The following is a 27,346-nucleotide window of genomic DNA, read 5'->3' as shown; positions in this document are numbered from 1 at the left end:
AGTGTTGTATGTAGTAGTCAGTTGTATGTAGTAGCCAGTTGTATGCAGTAGTCAGTTGTATGTAGTAGTCAGTTGTATGTAATAGTCAGCTGTATGTAGTAGTCAGTTGTATGTAGTATTAAGTTGTATGTAGTAGTCAGCTGTATGTAGTAGTCAGTTGTACGTAGTAGTCAGTTGTATGTAGTAGTCAGTTGTATGTAGTAGTCAGTTGTATTTAGTACTCAGTTGTGGGTAGAAGAAGTAGTTGTATGTAGAAGTCAGTTGTGTGTAGTAGTCAGTTGTGTGTAGTTGTCCGTTGTATGTAGTAGTCAGTTGTACGTAGTAGTCAGTTGTATGTAGTAGTCAGTTGTATGTAGTAGTCAGTGTTGTATGTAGTAGTCAGTTGTATGTAGTAGTCAGTTGATTGTAGTAGTCAGTTATATGTAGTAGTCAGTTGTGTGCAGTCGACAGTGTTGTATGTAGTAGTCAGTTGTATGTAGTAGTAAGCTGTATGTAGTAGTCAGTTGTATGTAGTAGTCAGTTGTATGTAGTAGTCAGTTGTATGTAGTAGTCAGTTATATGTAGTAGTCAGTTGTGTGCAGTAGACAGTGTTGTATGTAGTAGTCAGTTGTGTGCAGTAAACTGTGTTGTATGTAGTAGTCAGTTGTCTGCAGTAGACAGTGTTGTATGCAGTAGTCAGTTTGTGTGTAGTAGACAGTGTTGTATGTAGTAGTCAGTTGTGTGCATTAGACAGTGTTGTATGTAGTAGTCCGTTGTGTGTAGTAGACAGTGTTGAATGTAGTAGTCAGTTGTGTGTAGTAGACAGTGTTGTATGTAGTAGTCAGTTGTGTGCAGTAGTCAGTTGTGTGTAGTAGTCAGCTGTATGTAGTAGTCAGTTGTATGTAGTAGTCAGATATATGCAGTAGTCAGCTGTATGTAGTAGTCAGTGGTGTATAATTGACAGTGGTGTATGTAGTAGTCAGTTTTATGTAGTAGTCTGTTGTATGCAGTAATCAGTTGTATGTAGTAGTCAGTTGTATGTAGTAGTCAGTGTTGTATGTAGTAGTCAGTTGTATGTAGTAGTCAATTGTATGTAGTAGTCAGTTTTATGTAGTAGTCAGTTGTATGTAGTATCATGTATGTAGTAGTCAGTTGTATGTAGTAGTCAGTTGTATATAGTAGTCAGTTGTATGTAGTAGTCAGTTGTATCTAGTAGTCAGTTGTATGTAGTAGTCAGTTGTATGTAGTAGTCAATTGTATGTAGTAGTCAGTTGTATGTAGTAGTCAGTTGTGTGTAGTAGTCAGTTGTGTGTAGTAGTCAGTTGTGTGTAGTAGTCAGTTGTGTGTAGTAGTCAGTTGAGTGTAGTAGTCAGTTGTGTGTAGTAGACAGTTGTGTGTAGTAGTCAGTTGTATAAGTAGTCAGTCGTATGTAGTAGTCAGTTGTATGTAGTAGTTAGTTGTATTTAGTAGTCAGTTGTGGGTAGTAGAAGTAGTTGTGTGTAGTAGTCAGTTGTGTGTAGTAGTCAGTTGTATATAGTAGCCAGATGTGTGTAGTAGTCAGTTGTATGTAGTAGTCAGTTGTATGTAGTAGTCAGTTGTATGTAGTAGTCAGTTGTGTGTAGTAGTCAGTTGTGTGTAGTAGTCAGTTGTGTGTAGTAGTCAGTTGTATTTAGTAGTCAGTTGTGGGTAGTAGAAGTAGTTGTGTGTAGTAGTCAGTTGTATGTAGTAGTCAGTTGTATGTAGTAGTCAGTTGTATCTAGTAGTCAGTTGTATGTAGTAGTCAGTTGTGTGTAGTAGTCAGTTGTGTGTAGTAGTCAGTTGTGTGTAGTAGTCAGTTGTATGTAGAAGTCAGTTTTGTGTAGTAGTCAGTTGTATGTAGTAGTCAGTTGTGTGTACTAGTCAGTTGAGTGTAGTAGTCAGTTGTGTGTAGTAGACAGTTGTGTGTAGTAGTCAGTTGTGTGTAGTAGACAGTTGAGTGTAGTAGTCAGTTGTGTGTAGTAGTCAGTTGAGTGTAGTAGTCAGTTGTATGTAGTAGTCAGTTGAGTGTAGTAGTCAGTTGTGTGTAGTAGACAGTTGTGTGTAGTAGTCAGTTGTGTGTAGTAGACAGTTGTGTGTAGTAGTCAGTTGAGTGTAGTAGACAGTTGTGTGTAGTAGTCAGTTGTGTGTAGTAGTCAGTTGTGTGTAGTAGTCAGTTGAGTGTAGTTGTCAGTTGTGTGTAGTAGACAGTTGTGTGTAGTAGTCAGTTGTGTGTAGTAGTCAGTTGTGTGTAGTAGTCAGTCGTATGTAGTAGTCAGTTGTATGTAGAAGTCAGTTGTATGTAGTATTCAGTTGTATGTAGAAGTCAGTTGTATTTAGTAGTCAGTTGAATGTAGTAGTCAGTTGTATCTAGTAGTCAGTTGTATTTAATAGTCAGTTGTGGGTAGTAGAAGAATTTATGTGTAGTAGTCAGTTGTGTGTAGTAGTCAGTTGTATGTAGAAGTCAGTTGTATGTAGTAGTCAGTTGTATGTAGTAGTCAGTTGTATGTAGTAGTCAGTTGTATTTAGTACTCAGTTGTGGGTAGTAGAAGTAGGTGTGTGTAGTAGTCAGTTGTATGTAGTAGTCAGTTGTGTGTAGTAGTCAGTTGTGTGTAGAAGTCAGTTGTATTTAGTATTCAGTTGTATGTAGTAGTCAGTTGTTTCTAGTAGTCAGTTGTATGTAGTAGTAACTTGTTTGTAGTAGTCAGTTGTAAGTAGTAGTCAGTTGTATTTAGTAGTCAGTTGTGGGTAGTAGAAGAAGTTGTATGTAGTAGTCAGTTGTATGTAGTAGTCAGTTATATGCAGTAGTCAGCTGTTTGTAGTAGTCAGTGTTGTATAGTTGACAGTGGTGTATGTAGTAGTCAGTTTTATGTAGTAGTCTGTTGTATGCAGTTGTCAGTTGTATGTAGTAGTCAGTTGTATGTAGTAGTCAGTTGTATGTAGTAGTCAGTTGTGTGTAGTAGTCAGTTGTGTGTAGTAGTCAGTTGTGTGTAGTAGTCAGTTGTGTGTAGTAGTCTGTTGTATTTAGTAGTCAGTTGTATTTAGTAGTCAGTTGTATGTAGTAGTAACTTGTTTGTAGTAGTCAGTTGTAAGTAGTAGTCAGTTGTATTTAGTAGTCAGTTGTATTTAGTAGTCAGTTGTGTGTAGTAGTCAGTTGTGTGTAGTAGTCAGTTGTTTTAAGAGGTCAGTGTTGTATGTAGTAGTCAGTTCTTTGCAGTAGTCTGTTGTTTGTAGTAGTCAGTTGTAAGTAGTAGTCAGTTATAAGTAGTAGTCAGCTGAATGTAGTGGTCAGTTGTATGTAGTTGTCAGTTGTATGCAGTTGTCAGTTGTGTTTATATGTAGTAGTCAATTGTGTATAGTAGTCAGTTGTATTTAGTAGTCAGTGTTGTATGTAGTTGTAAGTTTTGTGTAGTAGTCAGTGTTGTGTGTAGTTGTCAGTTGTATGTAGTAGTCAGTTGTATGTAGTAGTCAGTGTTGTATGTAGTAGTCACTGTTGTATGTAGTAGGCAGTGTTGTATGTAGTAGTCAATTGAAGTAATCAGTGTTGCATTTAGTAGTCAGTTGTATGTAGTAGTCAGGTGTATGCATTAGTCAATTGTGTGTAGTAGTCTGTTTTAAGTAGTAGTCAGTGTTGTATGTAGTAGTCAGTTGTTTGTAGAAGACAGTGTTGTATGTACTAGTCAGTTGTATGCAGTAGTCAGTTTTGTATGTAGTAGATAGTTGTGTGTAGTAGACAGTGTTGTATGTAGTAGTCAGTTGTTTGTAGTAGTCAGTGTTGTTTGTAGTAGTCAGTGTTGTATGTAGTAGTCACTGTTGTATGTAGTAGATAGTTGTGTGTAGTAGTCAGTATTGTATGTAGTAGTCAGTTGTGTAGCAGTCAGTTGTATGTAGAAGTATATATAAAATCTAGCTTAAATATTGTGAATTTACGTGTTTTTTTGTTGCCGTGTCTGTTTATAAAAATGTATAATTGTACGATCATTTGTTTTATAGCATTGTAATTATTTTAGTGCAGTCAGACGTAATTGCCGCCAAAACGTACATCTACTACGTTTGTAAAGTGAAATGTCCCTGCGTTATTTTGCTATATTTCGTATAACGTCTACATTATGAACTACATAATGCTACAACTTTGATAAAAAATCTTTAACACTCAATTCACCATTATTGTTGAGTTCATCAGAACGCTTAAACTGACTAACACATGTACATAGAGAAAGTACAGAAAACATTTTCTGGAGCAAGAAGTTGAAAAATAAAACATTACAGATCAATTTTGACTTCGAATTGCAATCGAATTTAGGTTCGATGATGACAGCAAGATATTGCTCTCTATTAATTGAATGTTTGAATAATTCGTTTGATTTTGATCTCGAAGAGTTTTAAATAACTGAGGAAAAATTATGACTGGTGCGGTATAAATCGGAGCTTTTAGCTTTAATTAATGTATTATTATTTTTATATATTATTTGATTGAAGATATTGTTGCCTTAAAATGGATTATTATTATGCCCCCCCTTCGACATGTCGGTCGGTCGGTCCGTCCGTCGGTCCGTCCACCAAATGGTTTCCGGATGATAACTCAAGAACGCTTACGCCTAGGATCATGAAACTTCATAGGTACATTGATCATGACTCGCAGATGACCCCTATTGATTTTCAGGTCACTAGGTCAAAGGTCAAGGTCACGGTGACTAGAACCAGTAAAATGGTTTCCTGATGATAAATCAAGAACGCTTACGCCTAGGATCATGAAACTTCATAGGTACATTGATCATGACTCGCAGATGACCCCTATTGATTTTCAGGTCACTAGGTCAAAGGTCAATGTCACGGTGACTAGAACCAGTAAAATGGTTTCCGGATGATAACTCAAGAACGCTTACGCCTATGATCATGAAACTTCATAGGTACATTGATCATGACTTGCAGATGACCCCTATTGATTTTCAGGTCACTAGGTCAAAGGTCAAGGTCATGGTTACTCGACACAGAAAAATGGTTTTCGGATGATAACTCAAGAACGCTTACGCCTAGGATCATGAAACTTGATAGGTACATTGATCATGACTCGCAGATGACCCCTATAGATTTTCAGGTCAAAGGTCAATGTCACGGTGACTCGAACCAGTAAAATGGTTTCCGGATGATAACTCAAGAACGCTTACGCCTAGGATCATGAAACTTCATGGGTACATTGATCATGACTGCAGATGATCCCTATTGATTTTCAGGTCACAAGGTCAAAGGTCACGGTGACTCGAACCAGTAAAATGGTGTCCGGATGATAACTCAAGACCGCTTACGCCTAGGATCATGAAACTTCTAAGGTACATTGATCATGACTCGCAGATGACCCCTATTGATTTTTAGGTCACTAGGTCAAAGGCCAAGGTCACGGTGACTCGAACTAGCAAAATGGTTTTCGGATGATAACTCAAGAACGCTTACGCCTAGGATCATGAAACTTCATAGGTACATTGATCATGACTCGCAGATGACCCCTATTGATTTTCAGGTCACTAGGTCAAAGGTCACGGTGACTTGACACAGTAAAATGGTTTCCGGATGATAACTCAAGAAAGCTTACGCCTATGATCATGAAACTTCATAGGTACATCGATCATGACTGGCAGATGACACCTATTGATTTTCAGGTCACTAGGTCAAAGGTCAAGGTCACAGTGACAAAAAACGTATTCACACAATGGCTGCTACTACAACTGACAGCCCATATGGGGGGCATGCATGTTTTACAAACAGCCCTTGTTTTTTAGGTATTTAATCTTGTTATTGAATCCTATGCTAATACTTATTTTCATCATTTTATAGATTTGTATAAGTAGGCACGATTTTTTTTATGTAGCTACGGTGATGGTCGAAACTAATCTATTGCTATTCCTGAATAAACATAATTCTGTATCAGGTTGCTAATTATAAATAGACACAACAATATAGCAATAAATCGGTCATTTTGGCAGTAATCCTATTTTTCCAATACAATATTAGTTGTTCGTGTATTGAGCTGATAGGATAGAGATCATCACAGCAGGTTGCTAATACACCATGTAGACTCCCACTGTTTTATGAACTGATAAATGTCGGGCCCTATTGCTTTTATGTGAAAAAAGTACGGTGTATATTTTCCTTTTTTGAACAACGATACTTAAAATGACTTACTGCTAGAGATTGGCATTATTTTCTTTTTAAGGTGATTGTGGCGTATTCGTGCGATTAATAACGCCGTGTGTAATTTGATGTTATTAGCGAACGGGCAGATGTCGAGATCGCTGACAAATATAGTGTTATTCATTGAATTACAATGTTAAACATTATTAAATTCATATAGAAAATACATAATAGGCGTGCAAAACGTAACAGTGGGGGATGTTGGTGTACATCAACAATTATACTGTTAATGGCGCTAAGCTAGTTAATAATGATAACGATTACATACTATGGATTAAATTAGATACCTGACGTTTTTCCAGAAAGATATTTATTTACTAATAACCGTTATTGCACCAGAAAATTACCTTTTCATCATATGGTCAATGCAGATGCATTTTTATGTCCCCCACCACTACAGTTTGCCCTGTCTGTTGGTCTGTCTGTTGGTCTGTTGTTTTGTTTGCTCCAACTTTAACATTTTGCCATAACTTTTGCAATATTGAAGATAGCAACTTCATATTTGGCACGCATGTGTATCTCATGGAGCTGCACATTTTGAGTGGTGAAAGGTCAGGGTCATCCTTCAAGGTCAAATGTCAAATATATAGCTTCAAAGCGACGCAGAAGGGGACATAGTGTTTCCGACGAACACATTTCTTGTATTCCAATTAGAAAACGATGTAATTTTCAAAACAAAGGAATAGTATTAGCTTGTGGTGATTTTAGTGCGAGGGTAGGGCAGAAATCGGACGGTGTACGATGATCGATCTGTTTCTCAATCGGCAGATGAAGAAATTGTTTTTTACATTCCTCGGGTAACTAATGATAATCGAACTAACGCGATTGGCGACAGCTTTCTGGAGTTATGCAAAGATGGTGATTTACGAATATGTAACGGTCGAATAGGGATCGATGCGAGTGTTGGTAAAGTCACATGTTTGACCAATACAATTTAATGGCGAAAGCGTTGTTGATTATTTGTAAGGCAGATACAGTAATTTTGACCACATAAGGAATTCGTGCGTTCAAGATTTTACCGAATTCTCAAATCATCACTAACGTTTGATTTAAAAACGAATACAAAATTATATGTTCATTTGATAAACGCTGAAAGCTATTACGTTAAATAAGATAATAATTAGTGTTTTAACGGATATAGCTACAGGAGTTGATCACTTATGCCAGGACCTATGTCAATGTACAGAAAATAATCTAGATACGGATGAAATGGTCGACCGATTTACATTGTTTTTAATTAAATCTGGAATTAAATACTAAGGCTCAAAAACAGCATATATGCTCACAGTTTTCAAACACAAGTAACACATGGTTTGATAATAAATGTAAACAAAACCGAAATCTATAGATTGAGAAGTTAAACAAGTACAACTTGTATAAAGTAAGTCATAGTAGACATACGATGCTTATAGCGAAAAAACATTATACGTAGATCTATCAGTGCAGACAATCTAAGCGTAATTTTAACAGAGAAAAATATCTTAAAATGAATTAAATGCGATGTAAAAAAAAGAATTTTTGAAACTTTTTAAAAAGAAGTCATTTCATAACACGGGTGATAATATTGATATAGATGCCTCTTTGAACGTTATCTTCCTCAAATGTAAGTGACGAAGAAGAAGACATTAACGACTATGTAACGCGTCAGACTACAATTAACATGACGTCAGGGACATTTGAAGAGTTGGATAGTTGGTTTACAAAGGAGGAAATTTGAAAGGCAATACAATTAGTGGGACTAAATAAATCTCATTCAATTGATAACTCAAATACGCACAATTCGGATTCAAATCTGATTATAGCACAGTGGATGCTAATTTTCTTCTGAAGGCTTTCATAGATAAACAACTTAGTAGTTAATAGAAACTATACTGTTCCATAATTTCAACTGAATTAAATATAAATACCATGACATGATGGATACCATGACATGGTGGAACAAGATTTATCAATCAAATAACGAGTTTGCATTTCAATAAATTTCAACAACATAGCAAATGTATCTCAAAATATCAACAAAAACATTTTAGAGTGGTAACGAGCTGTAAAGTTGACGACTACGGACACCGGGAAAACGAGCTGTAAAGTTGACGACTACGGACACCGTGAAAAGGGTGATCACTCGAACTAATCAGGCGAGCTAAAAATGAAATCTCATTGAACATGCATTAATAAAGTAACGCGGTCTGCTAGCATCGGCCACTGGTCATATTAATTAATAACGACCAATCTGTGGGTAATTTAAGACTTATGGCTAAACATTTGATGAACAACAAAGTATATTTCTTCACTGTGCACACTAACTATGTCGCGAAATTAATTATTTAACTGGGGGGGGGGGGGGGGCATTGTGCCACCGGGAAACTTTTTCAAAAAGTAGACTATTAAAACATCGAAATCTACACAAATGCGCAACTAACAAAAGCTCAAAACCACTTCCACGATTAAAGGTTAATGAATATGCTGGGAAACTATGGAAACCATCGAATGTATTCAGATACACAACGATCACTATTAATTAAAGCACCTTCTGTTCAAATATAGGAAAATCGCGAATTTATAGTGAGAAATGTGAACCTATACAGGCAAGTCATTATTGCAATTGCTAATACCCCCAGATACACCGACTCCGTTCGAAGTACGTTCTGAAAAATGTGACTAAACGGGCTCGAACTGTGTGAGAACGGAGTGATCGTAAAAGCAACGTGTAACAAACTGTCTTCGAACTTTGTGGACGGCCTAGAACGGGGTTGAACGGGAGAGGTGTTTCAGAACTTTGAGCCTACTCAACATTTTCTTCCGATCATCCCGTTTTAATTAAACGTAGTAACAACGTACTGGAAACGGAATGGACGTACTAAGAACGGATAGGTCGTACTAAGGTCGGGTTAAGAACGTGCCAGAACGTAGTGCGATCGGACCAAAATTACCTGTACGATGCCACACCGATCGAGTCCGTTTCTAGTCCGTCGAATCCGTTCTCAGACAGACCGACCCCGTCCGCACTACGTCTCAAGTACGATATTGTTTTATGTAAATAAATAGAAACTAAAAGATAACTTCTTACAACGTTTGCAACACGTTCTATAAGTTCTCAGTAAGTTCTTAGTACGTTGTACTCGTTTTAAGGAGTTTTCAGTAGATTCCAAGTACGTTTTAATTATTCAATGCAGTTGTTACAACGTTCAACCGTAAATACAATACATTCAGACAATGTGCATATAAATAGAGGTCGTCGTCTCAAAATTCATCATTTGTGATTTTAAGTTGTAACATGGACAATCTTGGAGCTGGTAATTTTTTAAATGTTGGCTTCGTGCAATTTATGTTAAAAGCAGAGCAGCACTATAGTGTTTTGTTGGTCCGAGAAAGAAGGCGGAGACGACACAGAACTTGTTGGGTTAGGAATTGGTTAAAACCAGAGAGACGAATAGCCGTCTGGTCGGCTCAAAGAGTGAAACAAAAATGAGAACCGGCAGGACCGTAGTCGGTTTTTTAATCGCAGTGCAGAACGTACTAAGAACGTAGTAGGACGGAGTGAGAACTGCCTTTGAACGAGTTACCACTGCACAACGAAAAAAGAAGAACTTCGTACGAACGTGATCGAACTGGCTGAGGACGGGCTCGGTCTGACTATAAACGGTATACCAACGGAGACAATGGGAAAATTTACCCGATTTGAACTGGATAAAGACGGACTGGCAACGGACGTTATAGAAACGAGCTGCACGTAGCGAGAACTGTGTATGAACGTCTTTCAATCATATTGTAGATTTTTTTCCTGACCCAAACTACACGTTCAAACAAGTTCACATCCCGTTCTGCATTTTCTTCAGAACGTGGTCGAACTGTCTAAGAACGTGTTTGGTGTATGGGCTCCTTATTAATGGTTTTTAAACCAGAAGAGAAACGGCGCTCTAACCTTAACGATTGACTTCGATTGTCAAAATTGTTTTGCGATTAATGCGCATTTTAATTGCTACGTTGGTAGCGGTTTATTGCCATCTTCACATGTTTATTCATTCTTATCCAGTTGTATGAACATTTCTTTTGAATAAAACAGACGTATAATATGAGTTAGTTATTCTTAAGTTATTTAACTTATTTTTGGGCAGATGCAGTCGGTAAATCAGAACTTCACATTGATATAGTGCCAATCTTTATTAAGGTAATTCGAAAAACGTAATAGTAGCAACATTCGTACAGGAAGCAAATAGAACTAAAAATGTAATGTGGTTTATATACTGTATAGTAGTAAAATTTCTCCATTAAAAGATGAAATTTATAATTGTATAGATTTGGAGCAATGAAGCGCGATGGATTTTTGGCTCATGAGAGCGCAGTAATACCTGAGTATCCATAGTGACAGAAATATTTACTGAAATACAATACTGTCTGGAATTTAATCTCTCTTGTGTGACGTAGAACAGGTTATTGACCTCTATAATGTTTAAACCTTGACAGTGCTCTGTTTTTCTTTAAATGAAACGTCTATTAAAACACGTATTTATTGGTGTATGAATAGACTCCAGATGCGTCGGAGCTGGGGCGGCAGGGGCGGCGGCCGCCACCCCAATATTTTCGGCAAAAATTAAATTTCGGCAAAGACCTTTTTTCATTTTTTTTTCATTTCTATACCCGTATATATGAAAATATCTTTACCACGAAGCAAGGTAATAACGCTTTTGCGGTTATGACACGTCTATTGTTGATTGTCATCACCCGCCCGCGGTAATGTACGTGTCAATTATGTTGTTAATTGATCCAGGCCCGTACCCAGGCCCCCCCAGCTGGCTGTCGAACTATGATTTTTTTTTTAATAATCGGCCCACTGCAATTTTTTCTCTCGTGCAAGGGCCCACAGTATACTTTCCCTCAAAACAAAAGAGCAGCTATGTTTTATATGTATTATAGGGGATTAACGCTCGCCAATCGAGATAAGCCTCTAGGCAATGTTTTCTTATCGCCTTGTACACACATCCCCGATCAGTCCCCCATTGTGATCATGAATGCTTCACCTATCGATGGTTGATGTAACATGTATTTTGATACGTGCAGTGAATGGAAGCAACTGCTACAGGAGTTCGTAGACTATGGTCTGATAATTGCCATCGCAAGTTTTTGTCTTCGTTGAGAAGGCCATAGACGTATTTTTCCCTTCTAAAAGTTATTTTTTTTAAACCTTTTATTGGGAATTTTTAGGTCCCAATATATACTTTTTGCATTGAGAATAGGGCCTTGAATTTGAACCGGAACAAATAAACTGACAAAGGTATTAAAACTGAGTATTTATAATTTTTTAAAGGAAATCACTGAACAAGACTACGATGAGATAGTTAACATGTTTGTTTAAAAGAAAAACAGATTCATAAATTTGCCGAGCAACAAATAAGAATTTGGCAGAATTCAGTATTTAAAATAATTGAGTACCGAGAATTAAGTAATATCAACCTATTAATGGCCCATTGGTAAAAAAATAAAAATTGAAACAACAAATTGATCTCATTATATAAGTTAACTTGATCCAGTGTAGAAAAATATTGTATAATTAAATCATCTCTTTCCTTGAATTTGTTTGAAAACAGTCAAATATGTTAAATTGATTATTTAAGACTGTCATTATTTCCCCCAAATATTAGACGTTTCGCGCATTTTTTTCCTCAAAAATGACAAGGTCTTTCCCCAAAAATCAGATTTAAAAAAAAACCTGTGACGTTATTGATTTGTGAAAAAAATTGATGGAAGCAATACGAGAGTTGATGTGGATAATTGTCAGTTTTAAAAACCTGTAAGTTTCGAAAATCTAAAGCTTTTAATATTGATGTGAATTCACACCAATGTTTTAAGTTTAAGACTTCCGAAATGTACTGATTTACTTGTTATATTCCATTAATTCATATCACAAAATACGTTTTTTATAAGCATTAAAATTCACCTTGCAAAGTGCCAAATTAAAAAAAGGTATATATATAGGTAGGGGGGACCCCTCCCAAACCCTCCCCGGTTGGGCCCCCCCCCCCCCAGTAAAAAAATCCTGGGTACGGCCCTGTGATCGGTCTCTTTTATAACGATAATCCCTTTTTTCTTGAGTAATTAAACTTGGAAATCTTTAATTGTCGGTATGATCTAAGCCTTTGCTACTTTTTATTAATAAAAAGGAAAGTTTGACATGAAACAAATATGCCGATATCCAATTGTCCTTAATTATCACTAAATTTAAGATGAACAGAACACAACTAAGATACCTCAAGATACCTGAATTAATTGTAATAACTCAAAGTAAATCGATAATTCTAAAAAAAACTTATTTAATGTTTTTACCACTTTTTTGTGTCATTTCAATATGTCTACTCGAAACCAACCAACGAATTTCAAATTTCCAAAACGGAATTTCGGAACAAAATTCCCGAAGAACTTTCTTTCAACCCACATGATCCCTATTGTTGTGTTGCCTGCTACAAAGTACAAACTGCGACATATAGAGATCACTTCTCCATCGTCTGTCTGTCTGTCACAACGTTTGTCATTCAGAAGATGCCTGCAAAAGACGTGCATAGGGTCAGGTATCAGGCATAAAAACGCACCAGAATGCGCCATTTGATGCAAAACTTTGAAAACAAATATCCGGGGGAGGACCCCCACCAACAGGAGGGGGATACCCCCTCCCATACACCCCCCCCCCCCCCTCCGCCGCCCCAATGTCAATTTGCTTCTCGACGCCCCTGAGAATAGACTCCTTATTTGAATATATAGAGAGACTATATATATGTTTAGTACCAAAAGAACCAATGTAAACGCGAAATCGATGTCATGTTATGTTACGATAAAAAATGAAATTGTGTACTTAAAATGCACGGATTTGTACTGGGCAATAAACCAGTTTCATGCGTTTTGAAGACGAAATCCACGTACCCTTTCAACTGAATTTTCATCTCTAACATGGACGTACATACAGATAACAAATCACTGGACATGTTCATTAATTAATTCGCATGCATCGCGACAGCCTGTCGTTGTATGCACAACGGCGCTGTTATTACTAGCGGTATCGATTAAACTGTTCATGTGAGAAACTGTACGTGAAAGAGATGCGGACACTGAACTGGCTACACTACAGTCGACAGGTAAACACATATGATTGTAGTCACATTTATGAAGACGTTCATGGTTCCTTTTTATGATAATAATAATGTAAAAAGTGACGCTGGTGATAATGATAATAAATTTAATATTCAAATTATTTTTGTCATTATTATTTCATGAGTATTATTAGTAAATATGATGATTATTAAAACAGTTATGATGACAACGATGATGATGGTGGTGAAGAAGAAGATGGTGATAATGATGTTCATTTTGGTGACTACAATGTTTAGTTTAGAAATTATTATGAAGAATCACCATCATTATCCCATCACCAACATCATTATCTTTACCATCATGATATTTCTGGTTACAAAATCGTTTAAAAAATAGTGTAACCACTTACATGTTAGTTTCAATTTTATTAGAATTCATTATTTAATATACGCTTCAATCAATTTGCGTGCCTGTAGCGTTTGCATTTCACCTGCGGCGCGGTGTTAAATGTTTATGCGACTCTGGTTAAATCAAGGATATGATTCAACGAGCAGTATAGAAACCAATTTAAAATACGTCAGTTCACTTTATGAGCTCAATACGTACATGCGCGTGTTAAGAACATAAATACACTCATACGTAGAATTCATACAATGAAGTTAATAGGCTCAAAAGTTTGTTATCTTCGAATACAAATATGACCTTAAATACTAAAGGTTAAGTTGAAGATAACGTCTATTTGACTACTGGATACAGTTTGTTATAGAATCGTGGATGAAATAAGCTGGTCAGTAACAGCTAGACGCTATAGTGGACTTACCTGTCGCATTAACGTCGCAGGTAAGTGGAGATTTACGTACATTTTCCCCAGTATTTCTTGTCATGTATGCCATTAAGACTATGTGCATAATGAGGCAAGTTATACAATGATTACGTGTGTTTGTCACGTTTTATAATAAATACAGAAAACAACATCAGCTTAGTACGTAATTGTGGTTCATGCAGTTAGTCTGATTGTCACGAATGAATTGATTGCGTAATAGGGCAGGAACGTATGAAATTATTAAAATCGGAGTTAATGGCAAGTATATAGCATTTTCAATTACACGTATATTATACAACAACAACAACAACATGTATTGATTTATAATAAATATTATATTTTATAATATACAATTAAAATACATATACATTCGTAAATGTCAACTTATCGGTTATACTTCTGTCTGGAACTGAATAAAATGTGTATTTGTATGTGATATTGGTTTTTCAACAACGGAAAAAAGTAATTATAATACGATTAAACAACATGTTTCCTTGCCCTCTTGTGGTTATATGCAATAACATAATTTCGCAATAGTGTTTCAGTTTGTAAGATTGACATCCGTATATGATATACTTGTAACATTTATCTGGTGTTAATTGTTATGAGAACTGCATACAATGTGTCATACAAAATATATGGTTTATGTAGTTAATGATCATTCATAAAGGTACCGTCTTATACATATATATCAAGAAATATGTTCCGGTTGGAATTCGTGCAAACTAAAAGATTAATACGTGGAGCATTGCGAATATTGTTTTTTAACTTTCAATAATGTACTGCCAGAAGTGAGTACATTCTATTGAAGCAGCTTTATGAAATTGTTATAAATGTTAGCATTGTTGTTTTGTACTCTGAAACACGTGAACACATTATCAAGATATAGTGACGTAGCGTATTTAAATATTTTCATAAATGTGATTTTTTGGTAAAAAGTATCATTATTGTACACGTTCGTGAACACTGCGTTATAGTTTGGGAAAGCGAACCGGTGTTCTCTATGTCACGTGAATACAAATGAAAGAAATATCATATTTGCGAACGTCGCCAAGACGTATTGTGAAAAGTCCCATTAAAGTACTATGAGGCATGTGAATAGAGAATTGATTTGTTGTGAAAAATGCTTTGAGGGATTATTTGAAATAAAAACCTTTTACTTTATTTAGTCTGCACAACTATAGTTTAGTACCAGTTGTAACAAATAGACTTCCGCACCGCTGTGCTCGGGTGGAAATAACTAAGAAATGTATTAAAGGGGCCTTTTCACGTTTTGGTAAATTGACAAAATTTAAAAAAGTTGTTTCAGATTCGCAAATTTAGTTATGATATTCGTGAGAAAACAGTAATACTGAACATTTACCATGTTCTAATAGTAGCCATTATATGCATCTTTTGACGATTTAAAAACATGAAAATTATAAAGCGTTGCAACGCGAAACGATTGAATAATTTGGAGAGTTCTGTTGGTGTCGTTATATTTTGTGAAACTACGAAGATTGCTTAAATAAAGTATACAATACTTCTGTGATACACACTTGGCTACTAATTCGGTAGAGATTTAATCCAGGACTCAATGGGTAAGTGGTTCGAGCCCTGCTGACGGTTACTTTTTTCTTTTTAAATTTTATTCTTGATTTTTTACTGGAGCTTTATAGATCCAATGTAAACATTTATCAATATAAAGCATTTAATGACAAACTTCAAAGCATGCCAAAATCTGTGAAAAGGCCCCTTTAAACACTCCGGATGACAAAAATGCATATCTACCCTTTGGGACGATGACACATTTCAAATGCCAATTCAATCTCTGGAGAAATTTAAAATTAGTCCTTTATACACTAACAATTTCTATTAGTAGATATATTATAATATATGCGACTCAAACGACATCGATCGACAAGCCTACGGTGACTCGAATATAACGCTTCACTTGTTATACAAATTGAACATTTCATTGCGGTTGTCTAATGAAAATTCCATAAATATCTTGCGAGAAATATGGTAATTTTTGTTAGATACTTAAAAGTATTGTGAACATGGAATAAAGGTAGTCGACGAATCGTGATAAATTGCAAAGCATTTGCACAAAACATTAACGTATTGTGATGACTTTATTACCTTTGACTTTGTTGATTCAAGGCATTAGACGATTTCCACAATGAGTTGCTTTTCCGGTGTGGCGAGGCTGTTGCTGGTTATTATCAACATCGTGTTCATGGTAAAGATTTGTTTTGTATTTGGCATTCTTAGTATTTAACCTTTTTGAAAAGGCAGTTTGCTTGGTCTAAATTGCTAATTGTCATCAGCACCTGCAGCTGTATTGCAGGTCTAAGTATCAATTATATCAGTTATCCTGATTACCAGTATTTACATCATTATTTTCAATTCTCTTTATTTATGATAGAATTATTGATTAGATTTAATGCAAAAAAATGTATTTAAATTTAACAATATTCCTTATTTGTAATTCAAACAATTACAAGATACAGAACAACAGTTTACTGTTTTGAACATGTGATTAGAAAATATGCACATATCGACAAAATATTTGAGAAAACTTTTCTTTGACAATGCATAGGTTAAAGTCATAGTAATCTGTAAACCATACAGAAAGACAGACTATTAGCTAAGTAACTGATTTTTAAATATGTATAAAACTGTGTTCAAATCACACTAGACACACTGTACTGTTTGTACTATGTGTTGTTGACGATGTCCATTGTACAAGTCGAAATAAACTTATGTCTGTCATACGAACATCGTGCAAATTAGTGGAAAGACCAGTTGCCAGTCAGAGCTATTTATTTGAGACCCGCTCAAATGGGAATTTCGTTAAAGCACCATAAAACCGGAAATGTCTACCCTGATTAGCCTGTGCGGATTGAACAGGCTAATCTGGGACGGCACTTTCCGCACATGCCATTAAGGCCCGTTTTCACAGAGCGATGGTGAAGTTCGAGCATACTGGTTCAGTTACTAGGTTTGGTGATCACCGCGCTGGGCCTGGTACTGCGCTACGGGGAGGTCCTATATCGCCCCTTCCTCAAGGTGGGCATCAACGAGCTACAGGAAGTGCTGGACAACACCAAGATGGCGACCTTCAAGGTTGAGGATATAAACTTCGGGGAGGTACATAACTTGCGACTGGGCTGTCTTGTAGGCGGTGGTTGGTACACTCGCTTCTCGCCTAGGCGACCCGGGTTCAATCAATGTGGGTTTGGTTGGTGGTCACCATACCGGACAGGTGGGTTTCCGGACAGGTACTTCGGCTTATGTCCACAACACAAGATCACTTAGAAACTGCAGATCTTTCAGTAACAACTTAACAGCTTGAAAGTGCAGCTCTATTCACAATTCGTCCCAACTCTTATCAGTCAAATTAGCTAATTAGCCAGGAAGTGCTGACACACACTCCGGATACACACTTTATGCAGCCTCATGCTCGGAATAACCTCATAAACTTCGAAACACACACATACACAATACACACACACACTCACACACACACACACACACGCACAAGCACATGAATTGCATCTGCCAGTTGCGAATGGTCATGAAGAACTGTTCAAGTTGGCTTACTAAAGGTTTATTACTTCAATCGTAAATAAAAACAAACGTTCGCAAAAGTAAATCCATTTACTTGAAATCCTTGGATAAACAACCTAAGACAATAAAAAAGCGGATGTTTTGCAAGTGGTGAACAATGAGAAGCACGTGACATGCTTAGGCGATGCATGTCATTCTGTTTTAATCGCATCGACATAAAACTCTCTTTTTTATTAATAAATTCAGATTTCATTTCACATTTAAAATCAGCAACGTGTTCATGCTCAAACACCGTTAGCGACATTAAGCTGTACTGTTGGTGATAATGCAAGAACGAGCACAGACGCCGGTCACGTTGCTATGCACACACATTAATACGATGACGACAGTCAAAGGCCAGGTGAACAGTTTCAAGTTTACAACGTTTAAATATCCTGATTAATGGGCTATTTCGTTAATCGAATAATAATCGCACTAATAACTATTGACTTGAAACAATCCGCGTTTTCATTATCACGTTTACGGTTGACCGTGACTCTTATGCAACATTCCTGCACATTATCATGTTAGCTGAAGTTGAAAACGTATATTGAATTACACGTTATAGTATATTTGAATTACACGTTTAATCTATTCAATAATTTACTATCATCCTGTCCCGGCATCCTGTGCTGGTTTCAAAGTGAATCACAATTCGAACGTTACATTCAAATTTTTACACTACGCTTAGTCGCCATAGTAACGACTTCTCCACCCACTTCAGGTGCTGGTCAGTCTCTCCATCGGCCTCATAATCGGCGGACTGGTGCTGTTTAGTCTCTCATTCCTTGGCTGCTGTGGCGCCTGCTGTAAATTCGAATTCTTTCTCTACTTAGTAAGTTTGCATTGGAATAATTCGGGGTGTTCATTTTTCATGTTTACGTATTTGATGTGTGTTGGTATAAACCGGTATTTTCTTAAACATGTTTATCATTTAAACACCACAATGCCTTCGCGGTTTTATGAATTGTACTTGAAAAAATGCTATTGTATAACAATTGATACATTACATAAAAAATGAAAATACATGTATGATTGTCGAAGATAATATCAGCATTGATTGGATGTACACTTGCACTATTCTTACATTTTAAATGCCTTTTCAGTACGCAATCGTAATAGGCGTGGCGTTCGTAGCAGAGGTTATAGGAATTGGGCTGTTGTACGGAATGCCATCGTTGGTAGGACTATTATATCATATAAGTACGGAATATCGTTAGGACCAACGTGGTTACACATTAAAATCCAGAGGGCGATATTGCGATAGTACGATGGCGACAATGCAACAATACGATGGCGACAATGCGATAGTACGGTGGCGACAATGCGATAGTACGATGACGACAATACGACAAAGCGACAGTTAGATGACGACAATGCGACAGTGTGACAATACTATGGCGACAGTGCGATAGTACGATGGCGACAATGCGATAGTCATATCGTACTGTCGCTATCGTATCATCGCATTGTCGCCATTGTACTATCGCGTTATCGTACTGTCGTCATCGTATTATCGCATTGTCGCCATAGTACTACCGCACTGTCGTCATCGTATTGTCGCACTGTCGTCACCGTATTATCGAATTGTCGTCATCGCATTGTTGCATTGTCGCCATCGTACTATAGCCATCGTATTGTTGCACTGTTGTCATCGTATTATCGCACTATCGCATTGTCGCCATCGTACTATCATACTGTCGCCATCGTATTGTCGCACTGTCGTCATCGTATTGTCGTATTGTCGCCAGCGTATTATCGTGTTATCGTACTGTCGTCATCGTATTATCGCATTGTCGCCATCGTAATATCGCACTGTCGCCATCGTATTGTCGCAATGTCGTCATCGTACTATCGCATTGTCGCCATGGTACTCTCGCACTATCGCATTGTCGCCCTCTGGATTTAAAGTGTAGCCACGATATGCCCTAATGGTATTCCGTATACAAGAATATGGTATTGTTGTACCTGTTGTCTTAAGATGTTTATATCAAAGCAAGTGTCCGAATGCCAGCTTTTTCTTTTTAACACTTTTAATACCATTTTTATAGGAAGCCGCTTCTGTCGCCATTGGCACTCTGAGTATTGGTAGAATTAATCAAATTTTCAAACGTATGGCTAAATTTAACAACGTTTGCGTTAATAATGTACTACATTTAGCTTTTATTTACATTATTATAAAGTCACTACAAGACAAACTAGAAATTTCTGAGGCATTCACATTGTAGGTCAAGGACAAGGCTAAAACGTCGATGTCCATGTACAAAGGCATCGCTTCCTCTGAGGTGTATAGTTTAGCTTGGAATGTAATTATGATACAGGTATTGTTTTATACATGGTTAGTCTGATACATGTGTTGTATATATAAAATTACATCTTGATTACTTAGTTTGATAGTTTATCTTAAATAGTTTCAAAAGGTCCAAATGACCAACGAGGACAACGTATTTTCGATATGGCAAATAGGCTGAAAAGGGGTTAAATCGTTATTTTTTCGCACGTATTCCAGTCAAAAACGAATAATTTTTGGTAAAGGTTTTAACTATAAAATCAGAAATAGCCTTGAAATGTATGCGCCCTTTGGTTCCGTGAAAAAAATCTTTTAAGAAACAAACATGAAATTAAAATTATTTCTATTCCGTAAACGTTTTTATATTTAAGGAAACACACACAAATCCGTTTCTGATATCGAATTAAGGAATACGTATTTAAGCGTTAGAACCTTCTTGAATGTCACTGATAAATTTAACAATCAAAACACAGCGTTTGTTGTTTTTGTAATATAGCATATATGAAAATATAACGTGAATCTACACACTGTAAATAATTAATGGTCATTCATATAAAATCAAATGTGGGCCACGATCAGTTTCAGTGTTGTGGCGTCGACAGTTACCGCGATTTCAATGAGTCCAACGCCTGGGAGAAGCACCCGATACCCAACAACCCCAGTCTGACGTTGCAGACCCCCATCGCATGCTGCAAAACGTTGCCGTCTGGGACGTTACATTCGGACTTCATGTGTGCAATTCAATATAACAGTCTCACAAGCAATGGAGAAATGGTATTAATCTATTGTGACACTTATTCGCTGCATACTTTAATAATAGTTATTGAATATTTTTTAGTTTCGTATTGTTTGTAACACCGAATGTTTAGAATTGGTCGTTCTAATGCGATGACAATTTTATTACTTTCCATATGTATGGTTACAAAAACATACCCTGATTCTGGATTTTCATTTTTTTAGCTCGGCGTTTTCGGAGAAAACCCGAGGTATTGTCATAGCCAGCTCGTCGTGTCGTGTCGTCCGCCGTCCGCCGGCGTCGTGCTAAAACCTTGACATTTTGCTCTAAAATCAAAGTGCTTCCAACTACAACTTTGAAACTTCATATGCACCTTGATGAGTTCTACACGCCACATCCATTTTTGGGTCACTAGGTCATAGGTCAATGTCACTGTGACCTCTAAAAAATATTCTGACAAGCTTTCATTTATTCAAAACTGCACTCGCAGCCGATCGTTTTGCGGTGCTCTTGTTCAATATAACTATCATCATCTGTAAAGTTAAGAAGTATCAAAAGATAGACATACAAGGTATACAGAAAGTGTTTCTGAAAAACACAGACACTTCCTATACAGTATTAGCCTTGAATTATACTAGTATGTTATTATATATTATATATGTGCACAATTAGAATATAAAATATGACAATTATAATATAGATTTTTTTTGACGATGCCACATGCTTACTATATAGCATTTCTCCAAATGTCCCCACAATAATCATGTTGAGTCCTTATCTTCTTGACATTTTCAGGGTTGCTATGACGCAGTGTGGAAGGCCTCATTCGGAAATCCAGCCATAGCCGTCCCTGTGTTACTTGTGTGTGCATTAATACAGGTAACATATTCTCATATCACCAATCTAGTTAAAAGAGTAATCGAAAGTCTAACAAGTGCGTACAAACAATTAGTGATAACGTAATTGACCTTGACCATAAAGTTATCTATATGTTAGTTGTGTTCCGTGTAACACCGCCTAATATAGGTGGACATTTGCGCCGGGTACATTTGAAATCCTCCAATGCACGTTGAGCAAGAACAATTCCTGAAGTGTAACATTTTAGCATATGACTTTTTAATATATGACTTTGACCTTAAAATAACAACGCTATTGTGCAGCCAACCAACTAACGAACGCTTCTACGGTCTAATGCATTCATGACAACATTGTCACTAACCCTGCACACCACCTCTCTCCACAACCCCACCCCACCCATGAGGGCATGGTCTATTATGGTTCATAACTTTAAGATAATTATTTAGCACATAGTTATGTAGCTATAACGCATGACCAAAGTGACCATACGTATATGTTGAATCTAAGGAATAATGTGTATTGTTTTTCTTTCAGATAGTGTTTGTCCTGTCAGCGATCAGTATTATAAGGGCGGAAAACAGAGGAGTATCTCCTATTTGATCGTCATTTCAACCATCTTCTGTAAGGCGGGTGGTGAAGTAAACGGTGCCGTTTAATACATAAACATAAATTGCTAGCAAAGTTGTTTGCCTATATAATTATTGTAAATATACTTAATGAAATTCAAAAATATTCTAGTATTTAACTACATAGAACAAAAACTACAGCTACCGTATTACAATTTAAAAACTTACGAAATTCATCTAATGGAATTGTTTAAAACGGATGACCAGAACGATGAGCTCTTAAAATACACACACTACGAGTATTCTCAAACATACCTTTTGAAACTATTATTTGCTATTATAAATACGTTTTTTATAATTTAGGCAAGTTGCAACCAAGTTTACTAGTTTATTTTGATGTATTTCATTTCAGTGTCAGTCATACAAATGGTCTGTACGGTGCTATCAAACTGACTACGGAAATCCAGGGATCAAATGATGCCACGTTGTGTTCACAGCACTTGCTCATATTAACCATGCATATCAGGCTATGGTACTGTTTGAAAAAAAAAAGATGTACACTGACTGTTAATGGGCGAAGTACACAGTATGCGTTGTGACGAGCAATCCTTGATGTGATGAACATATATGTAATATATATATGTGACAAACGTGATATTATCTCACTTTATTATGACCTTAACAGTTTATATGTACGACTTGTTTAAGACTAAGTTCTGAGGACATTATCATTTACTATGACTCCTCGTCTCCCTGTGATCACAAGTGTATTTATAATATAGGCATAATAATGCAAAAAAATAACAATGCAAGATGCAATGAACATTCTTTACAAACAAAGGGCATTGTAGAACTGCATGGTATTGTGACATGAGCTTTTATATAAAACAAATATAAGCGTATTATGTTTAAGTAACTTTATTCTTGAATGCAAATTATTAACGGAACAAAATGCAAATTATTAACGGAACAAAATATATGCCATATCATTACAGACAAAGCCAAACTATTAACACATTTATTGACTAATAGCTTCAAATAATGGGCGATTGATATAAATAAATGTGTTCGATCGTAAGATAAATTTGTTTCGTCCATTTAAATAATTATGATTGTTCGATCTCATAATACCGGTGTATCATTCATTTTATGCATTATGATTTGTTTTGAAACGCATATACCTGGTTACTACTACTAGTATATGCGTATGTGTTATGTACCGCATCGTTTATTGTTGTTACTTACACTTTATAATGGAGGGACCGAACGGGGAGATAATAGATTATTTGCCATTAAAGACATATTTGCTATGAATCATACTTGAACATCTTTATCAATTAAGTTGTTATAAAATTATATTTTCCTATGAAATGCAGTGTTGCAAGCCTTAAGACTGTTTATTGCTTTGTTTCGGATAGACAGTCTAAACGAGGCGTTACTATACCTCAGTTAAATAGGTGTGATTATTTCATTTATTGAACACGGTACGTACATGTTTTGCTCTAACCTGTCTATTTTATCAAATAGGTAGTCTAGAAGGCATTCACATCAGTACATAAACAGGTCACTGCTATAAAGAAAAGTATGATACACCGGTATAAACTGTACATTGTTCGACACAAAACTTAAAAAATGTTGGAATTATAAAAACGTATTAAGTTACATTTTCTTCCTCGAGGTATCGCCATAAATACTCTTTTGAACTAAAAGTTACTATAACAAATATAAAATTTACGATTACATTGAAACTATCTATAACATATAAAATACGAATTGAAATTCTAAACTGTCATTTAAATTATAAACTGGCAAAATATTAACTTCCACTTGTTTGTCCATGGTAAATTCTGACCCATTTTTTATAAACAGAATGTATATATTAAACTGTTATTTTCATATAAGATGTATAAAAATGTGATAAACTGTTATTGTTTCTGCTTATGTTAAAGATATTTTTCTGTATATGCTGTTTTGTTTTATGTAGTTTTGTTTTCAAAATTGTTATAAACGCGCTTACGTATACATAAATTTATTGCCATTAATTGTTTTCTGCTATTTTTACTTCGTTCATGAGAATCATTTAGTTAAAAAAATAATATTTAACGGAGCATTTGTCATATCAATTCCTTTAGGAAATGAAATCAATTACTATTTCATAAATACTTTCATAAGATAATCTTAGGTCAAAACATATTGGTCAGATCTTTGTCCGATCGGTCGTTCATATAAAAAAAATCGTAACTTGAAATAAACATAAATTCATATATCCTTATTGCGCCCGCATCTGTTAAATTTGCCCCGAATCAGTGTTGTAAGAGAAGGGTGCTGTTTATTTCTTGGCGTTTGTTTTCGGTTTCGGTTATTCATTTCGGTTTATTCTATATATTTTATGGAACTAAAATCAATAGTTTACTTAACGTATTTAAACGATCAGAAACATCAGTCTGTAAAAAATGGACCAGATTGTATCTAGAAAAAAATAGCAAAAAGAAAGCAAACGAATCCCTGACCGATGTTAAGTGACGTACGTTAACTCTCGCAATCTTAAAATTGACTCACATTTCTAACACCAAAATGTAAACATGAAAGGGTCAAACGAAAGAAAGAACTGCAACAATAGTTTCTATTTCACCATTCGCGTATAACAAAACTATGCACCAAATTAGACATTAATTAAAAATTTAACATATGAACAATTTAGACACCTGAAAAAGAATATATAACCAGAAATTAGGCATCTGAGCATTTATTAAACAAACATATAAATGGACATTAAAATGAAAAAAGATCACGTCAAAATATTACAATCATGGGGACGATACTGGGTACATAATATCATTATATCTATAGTCCAAGATTTTATTTACATTCAATTGCCCTCACCAATGTGGCCTCCTGATAACCTGAGAAAAAAAGGAACGCTGGAGAGCATGGTATTCTAACGATCATGTAACCCTTCTAGTTGGTATCTGAAGGGCATGGTATTCTTACGATCATATAACCCTTCTGGTTGGTATCTTTCATGGGACTCTTGCTGACCCACTCGCAGTTTGTCACTCAGTCGGCGCCCTATCAACGACCGCTTTTTTTTCTGTTGACGACTGACCAGATCGGGTATTGGTGTATGTCCTTGCTCGACGAATCGCGCGCTTAAGGCTTTCGGTATTGCCCAGTGCTGCTCGTATCTGTAACAGTTTAAGAACATCGAATAGTAATTATCTCAAGGTAAAACGTGTACATTACAACCACGTTTCATAATCACTAAATTGCTTTGATATGCAACAAAAGCATCGCATAACGGGTGCCACGCTCGGCTACGGGTGAAGTTTTGAATGAACGAAAGCTTGTCAGATTATTTTTAAGGGGTCAGTGACCTTGACCTTTGACCTAGTGACCCCAAAATGGGTGTGCCGTGTAGAACTCATCAAGGTGCATATACATATAAAGTTTCAAAGTTGTAGGTGGGAGCACTTTGATTTTTGAGCCAATGTTAAGGTTTTAGCACGACGCGGACGGCGGAAGAGCTGGCTATGACAATACCTCAGGTTTTCTCCGAAAACGCCGCGCTAATAATAAGGGCGATCGTAATTGCTAACGTTATTATTATTTATTGTTAATCTTTAACCTATAAGGGGTAAACAATTATCGCCAACCTCCTCGGGATATTGCGCCAACATTACGTCCAGTATCTGCCCGGGCGCCCCTATGTCTGCAACTGCCATAATCTGAGAATGGACCTTCATCGCTTCAATCTCGGTATGGTCTTCCGGGTGAGTATGGGGACAGACGATCTGTACCTGCGTGATCTTCAACGATAAATATATGGTAAATAAACATATACTTATGCTATACTCTTATGCTCGTGTTTTCATTTGTTCTGTTTCACTGTTAATTCAAAATCAAAGACATACTAGTAGATTGTGGATTGTGTTGTTTTTTGGCCATATGACTTCTATTAATACATGGAATTTATTTTCGAATTGTATTTAATATATTTTAATTGGACAGTCGAAACATTCACAAAGTTACAAAGTAAATTGTGTTTGTTCTTTATGTGCATGCATGAGGTATATTAATAAGTAGGATTTATTGTTTAATTAAACAAAAATCACTAGTTTGAGTCGAACTTCGTATAAATGAAATTTTTACTTGATCGCACATTCACTATAAAGAGTGACCCATTTCCATATCCAAAGACATTATATAATAACGTACTCACTCCAAAATCGGTGGTAAGGGCACCAGTACATGCGTGTGATCGTCTTTTACAGCATTCCCAACGGACTGTAGAAGTGTTCTCTTTCTTTTTTGTGTAAGCATATCCTTCGTAGCATACTTTCGTACTTCCACGTTTGCTTCTGATGATTTCCATTTCTGCGAGTGATACCTTCCGTAAACGACCTTTTCTTAAATATCCCACATTTCACAATTTTTTTCATACATCTTTTAGCGGAATTTAACATCAAAGCTTTAAATTATTGCTCATTCTTTGTTACGTCAATAGCTGAAGTACAGTTTTACAGTCAATTAACTAATTACGCTTTGGTGTGGTTTTCTTGATTAGTTCATAACTGTTAAACTGTTGTGCAACATTGACCAAACACAGGAAGACTCCCAATTAATTTGCAAAACACCGAGCTATTAAATTTGTTCAACAATTATAACCATATTAATTTGGTTATGATAAAAATTAATTATCGTTGACATGTGTAACTTTATATTGCAGTTAATTTTAAAGAATAACTTACTATTACTATTCTAATTATTAATTTTGGACTCTTGGACGTCAAGGTTATGTCTAAATAAACTGTAAAACATAAACATGAGAATCTCCGAGTCGACGAGGAAAATTAAATAAGGTAGCATAGTCTTGATGGACAAAAGAGGGCATATTTCTACTTTTTATAAATATCTTTTAATCTACTACTACTTTTCGGGATGGCGTTTGAGGTGGGGGATATCCCTCCGGTTTCATAAATCCTCAGTCAAACCCCATTTGATGTCCAAACCAATAAAAAAGTATTGAGCAAAATTACCAGAATATGTGTAAATATGAAGGCAAGCTCCAATTAAAATGAGCATTGCAATTTTTATTAGATGCTATGATCAGCTAGGCCAGGGACCTATAGGTAGGGTTCCTGGCAAGGCAGATATTTAAGCATGTCAACAAAAGCGAACTGTAACCCTATTTACATCCGGTGTTGTATTTTCAATGATGT

At 36.1% G+C, this 27,346-nt stretch overlaps 2 protein-coding genes across 4 annotated transcripts; one reads left to right on the top strand and one right to left on the bottom strand.

Annotated features, from left to right (window-relative positions):
- The first annotated feature begins 13,200 nt into the window (after positions 1–13,200).
- LOC127863372 (tetraspanin-18-like) lies at positions 13,201–24,169 on the top strand. 3 transcript variants are annotated; one of them, XM_052402871.1, is made up of 11 exons: positions 13,201–13,307; positions 14,030–14,103; positions 16,229–16,307; positions 17,063–17,218; positions 18,402–18,512; positions 18,784–18,858; positions 19,906–19,998; positions 20,547–20,741; positions 21,499–21,582; positions 22,096–22,182; positions 22,540–24,169. In XM_052402871.1, exons 3-10 carry the CDS (start codon positions 16,248–16,250, stop codon positions 22,159–22,161), a joined length of 840 nt encoding a protein of 279 aa, XP_052258831.1. In that variant the 5' UTR covers positions 13,201–13,307; positions 14,030–14,103; positions 16,229–16,247; the 3' UTR covers positions 22,162–22,182; positions 22,540–24,169. The 3 variants fall into 3 exon arrangements, with proteins under 3 accessions (XP_052258831.1, XP_052258830.1, XP_052258827.1); XM_052402870.1 differs by having other exon boundaries at positions 13,291–13,307; positions 14,020–14,103; XM_052402867.1 differs by lacking the exon at positions 13,201–13,307 and having other exon boundaries at positions 13,887–14,103; positions 22,096–22,206.
- Positions 24,102–26,523, bottom strand: LOC127863374 (uncharacterized). Its single transcript, XM_052402872.1, has 3 exons — positions 26,347–26,523; positions 25,781–25,933; positions 24,102–25,312 (listed from the first exon to the last, which is right to left on the bottom strand). Exons 1-3 carry the CDS (start codon positions 26,497–26,499, stop codon positions 25,181–25,183), a joined length of 438 nt encoding a protein of 145 aa, XP_052258832.1. The 5' UTR covers positions 26,500–26,523; the 3' UTR covers positions 24,102–25,180.
- Positions 26,524–27,346: the final 823 nt, after the last annotated feature.

Source organism: Dreissena polymorpha, unplaced genomic scaffold (assembly GCF_020536995.1).
Source record: "Dreissena polymorpha isolate Duluth1 unplaced genomic scaffold, UMN_Dpol_1.0 chrUn006, whole genome shotgun sequence".
Classification (NCBI taxonomy): Eukaryota; Metazoa; Mollusca; class Bivalvia; order Myida; family Dreissenidae; genus Dreissena; species Dreissena polymorpha.
This window is presented reverse-complemented; position numbering and strand designations above follow the sequence as displayed.

What these genes read in the sequence shown, in the direction of transcription:
- LOC127863372 (XM_052402871.1), top strand. Translation starts at nt 16,248, where the DNA reads ATGAGTTGCTTTTCCGGTGTGGCGAGGCTGTTGCTGGTTATTATCAAC. An exon ending in AGGATATAAACTTCGGGGAG is followed by an intron (nt 17,219 to 18,401) that starts GTACATAACTTG and finishes CACCCACTTCAG; the next exon opens with GTGCTGGTCAGTCTCTCCAT. An exon ending in TGTACGGAATGCCATCGTTG is followed by an intron (nt 18,859 to 19,905) that starts GTAGGACTATTA and finishes TTCACATTGTAG; the next exon opens with GTCAAGGACAAGGCTAAAAC.
- LOC127863374 (XM_052402872.1), bottom strand. Translation starts at nt 26,499, where the DNA reads ATGGAAATCATCAGAAGCAAACGTGGAAGTACGAAAGTATGCTACGAA. An exon ending in CCCTTACCACCGATTTTGGA is followed by an intron (nt 25,934 to 26,346) that starts GTGAGTACGTTA and finishes TTATCGTTGAAG; the next exon opens with ATCACGCAGGTACAGATCGT. An exon ending in TGGCGCAATATCCCGAGGAG is followed by an intron (nt 25,313 to 25,780) that starts GTTGGCGATAAT and finishes AAACTGTTACAG; the next exon opens with ATACGAGCAGCACTGGGCAA.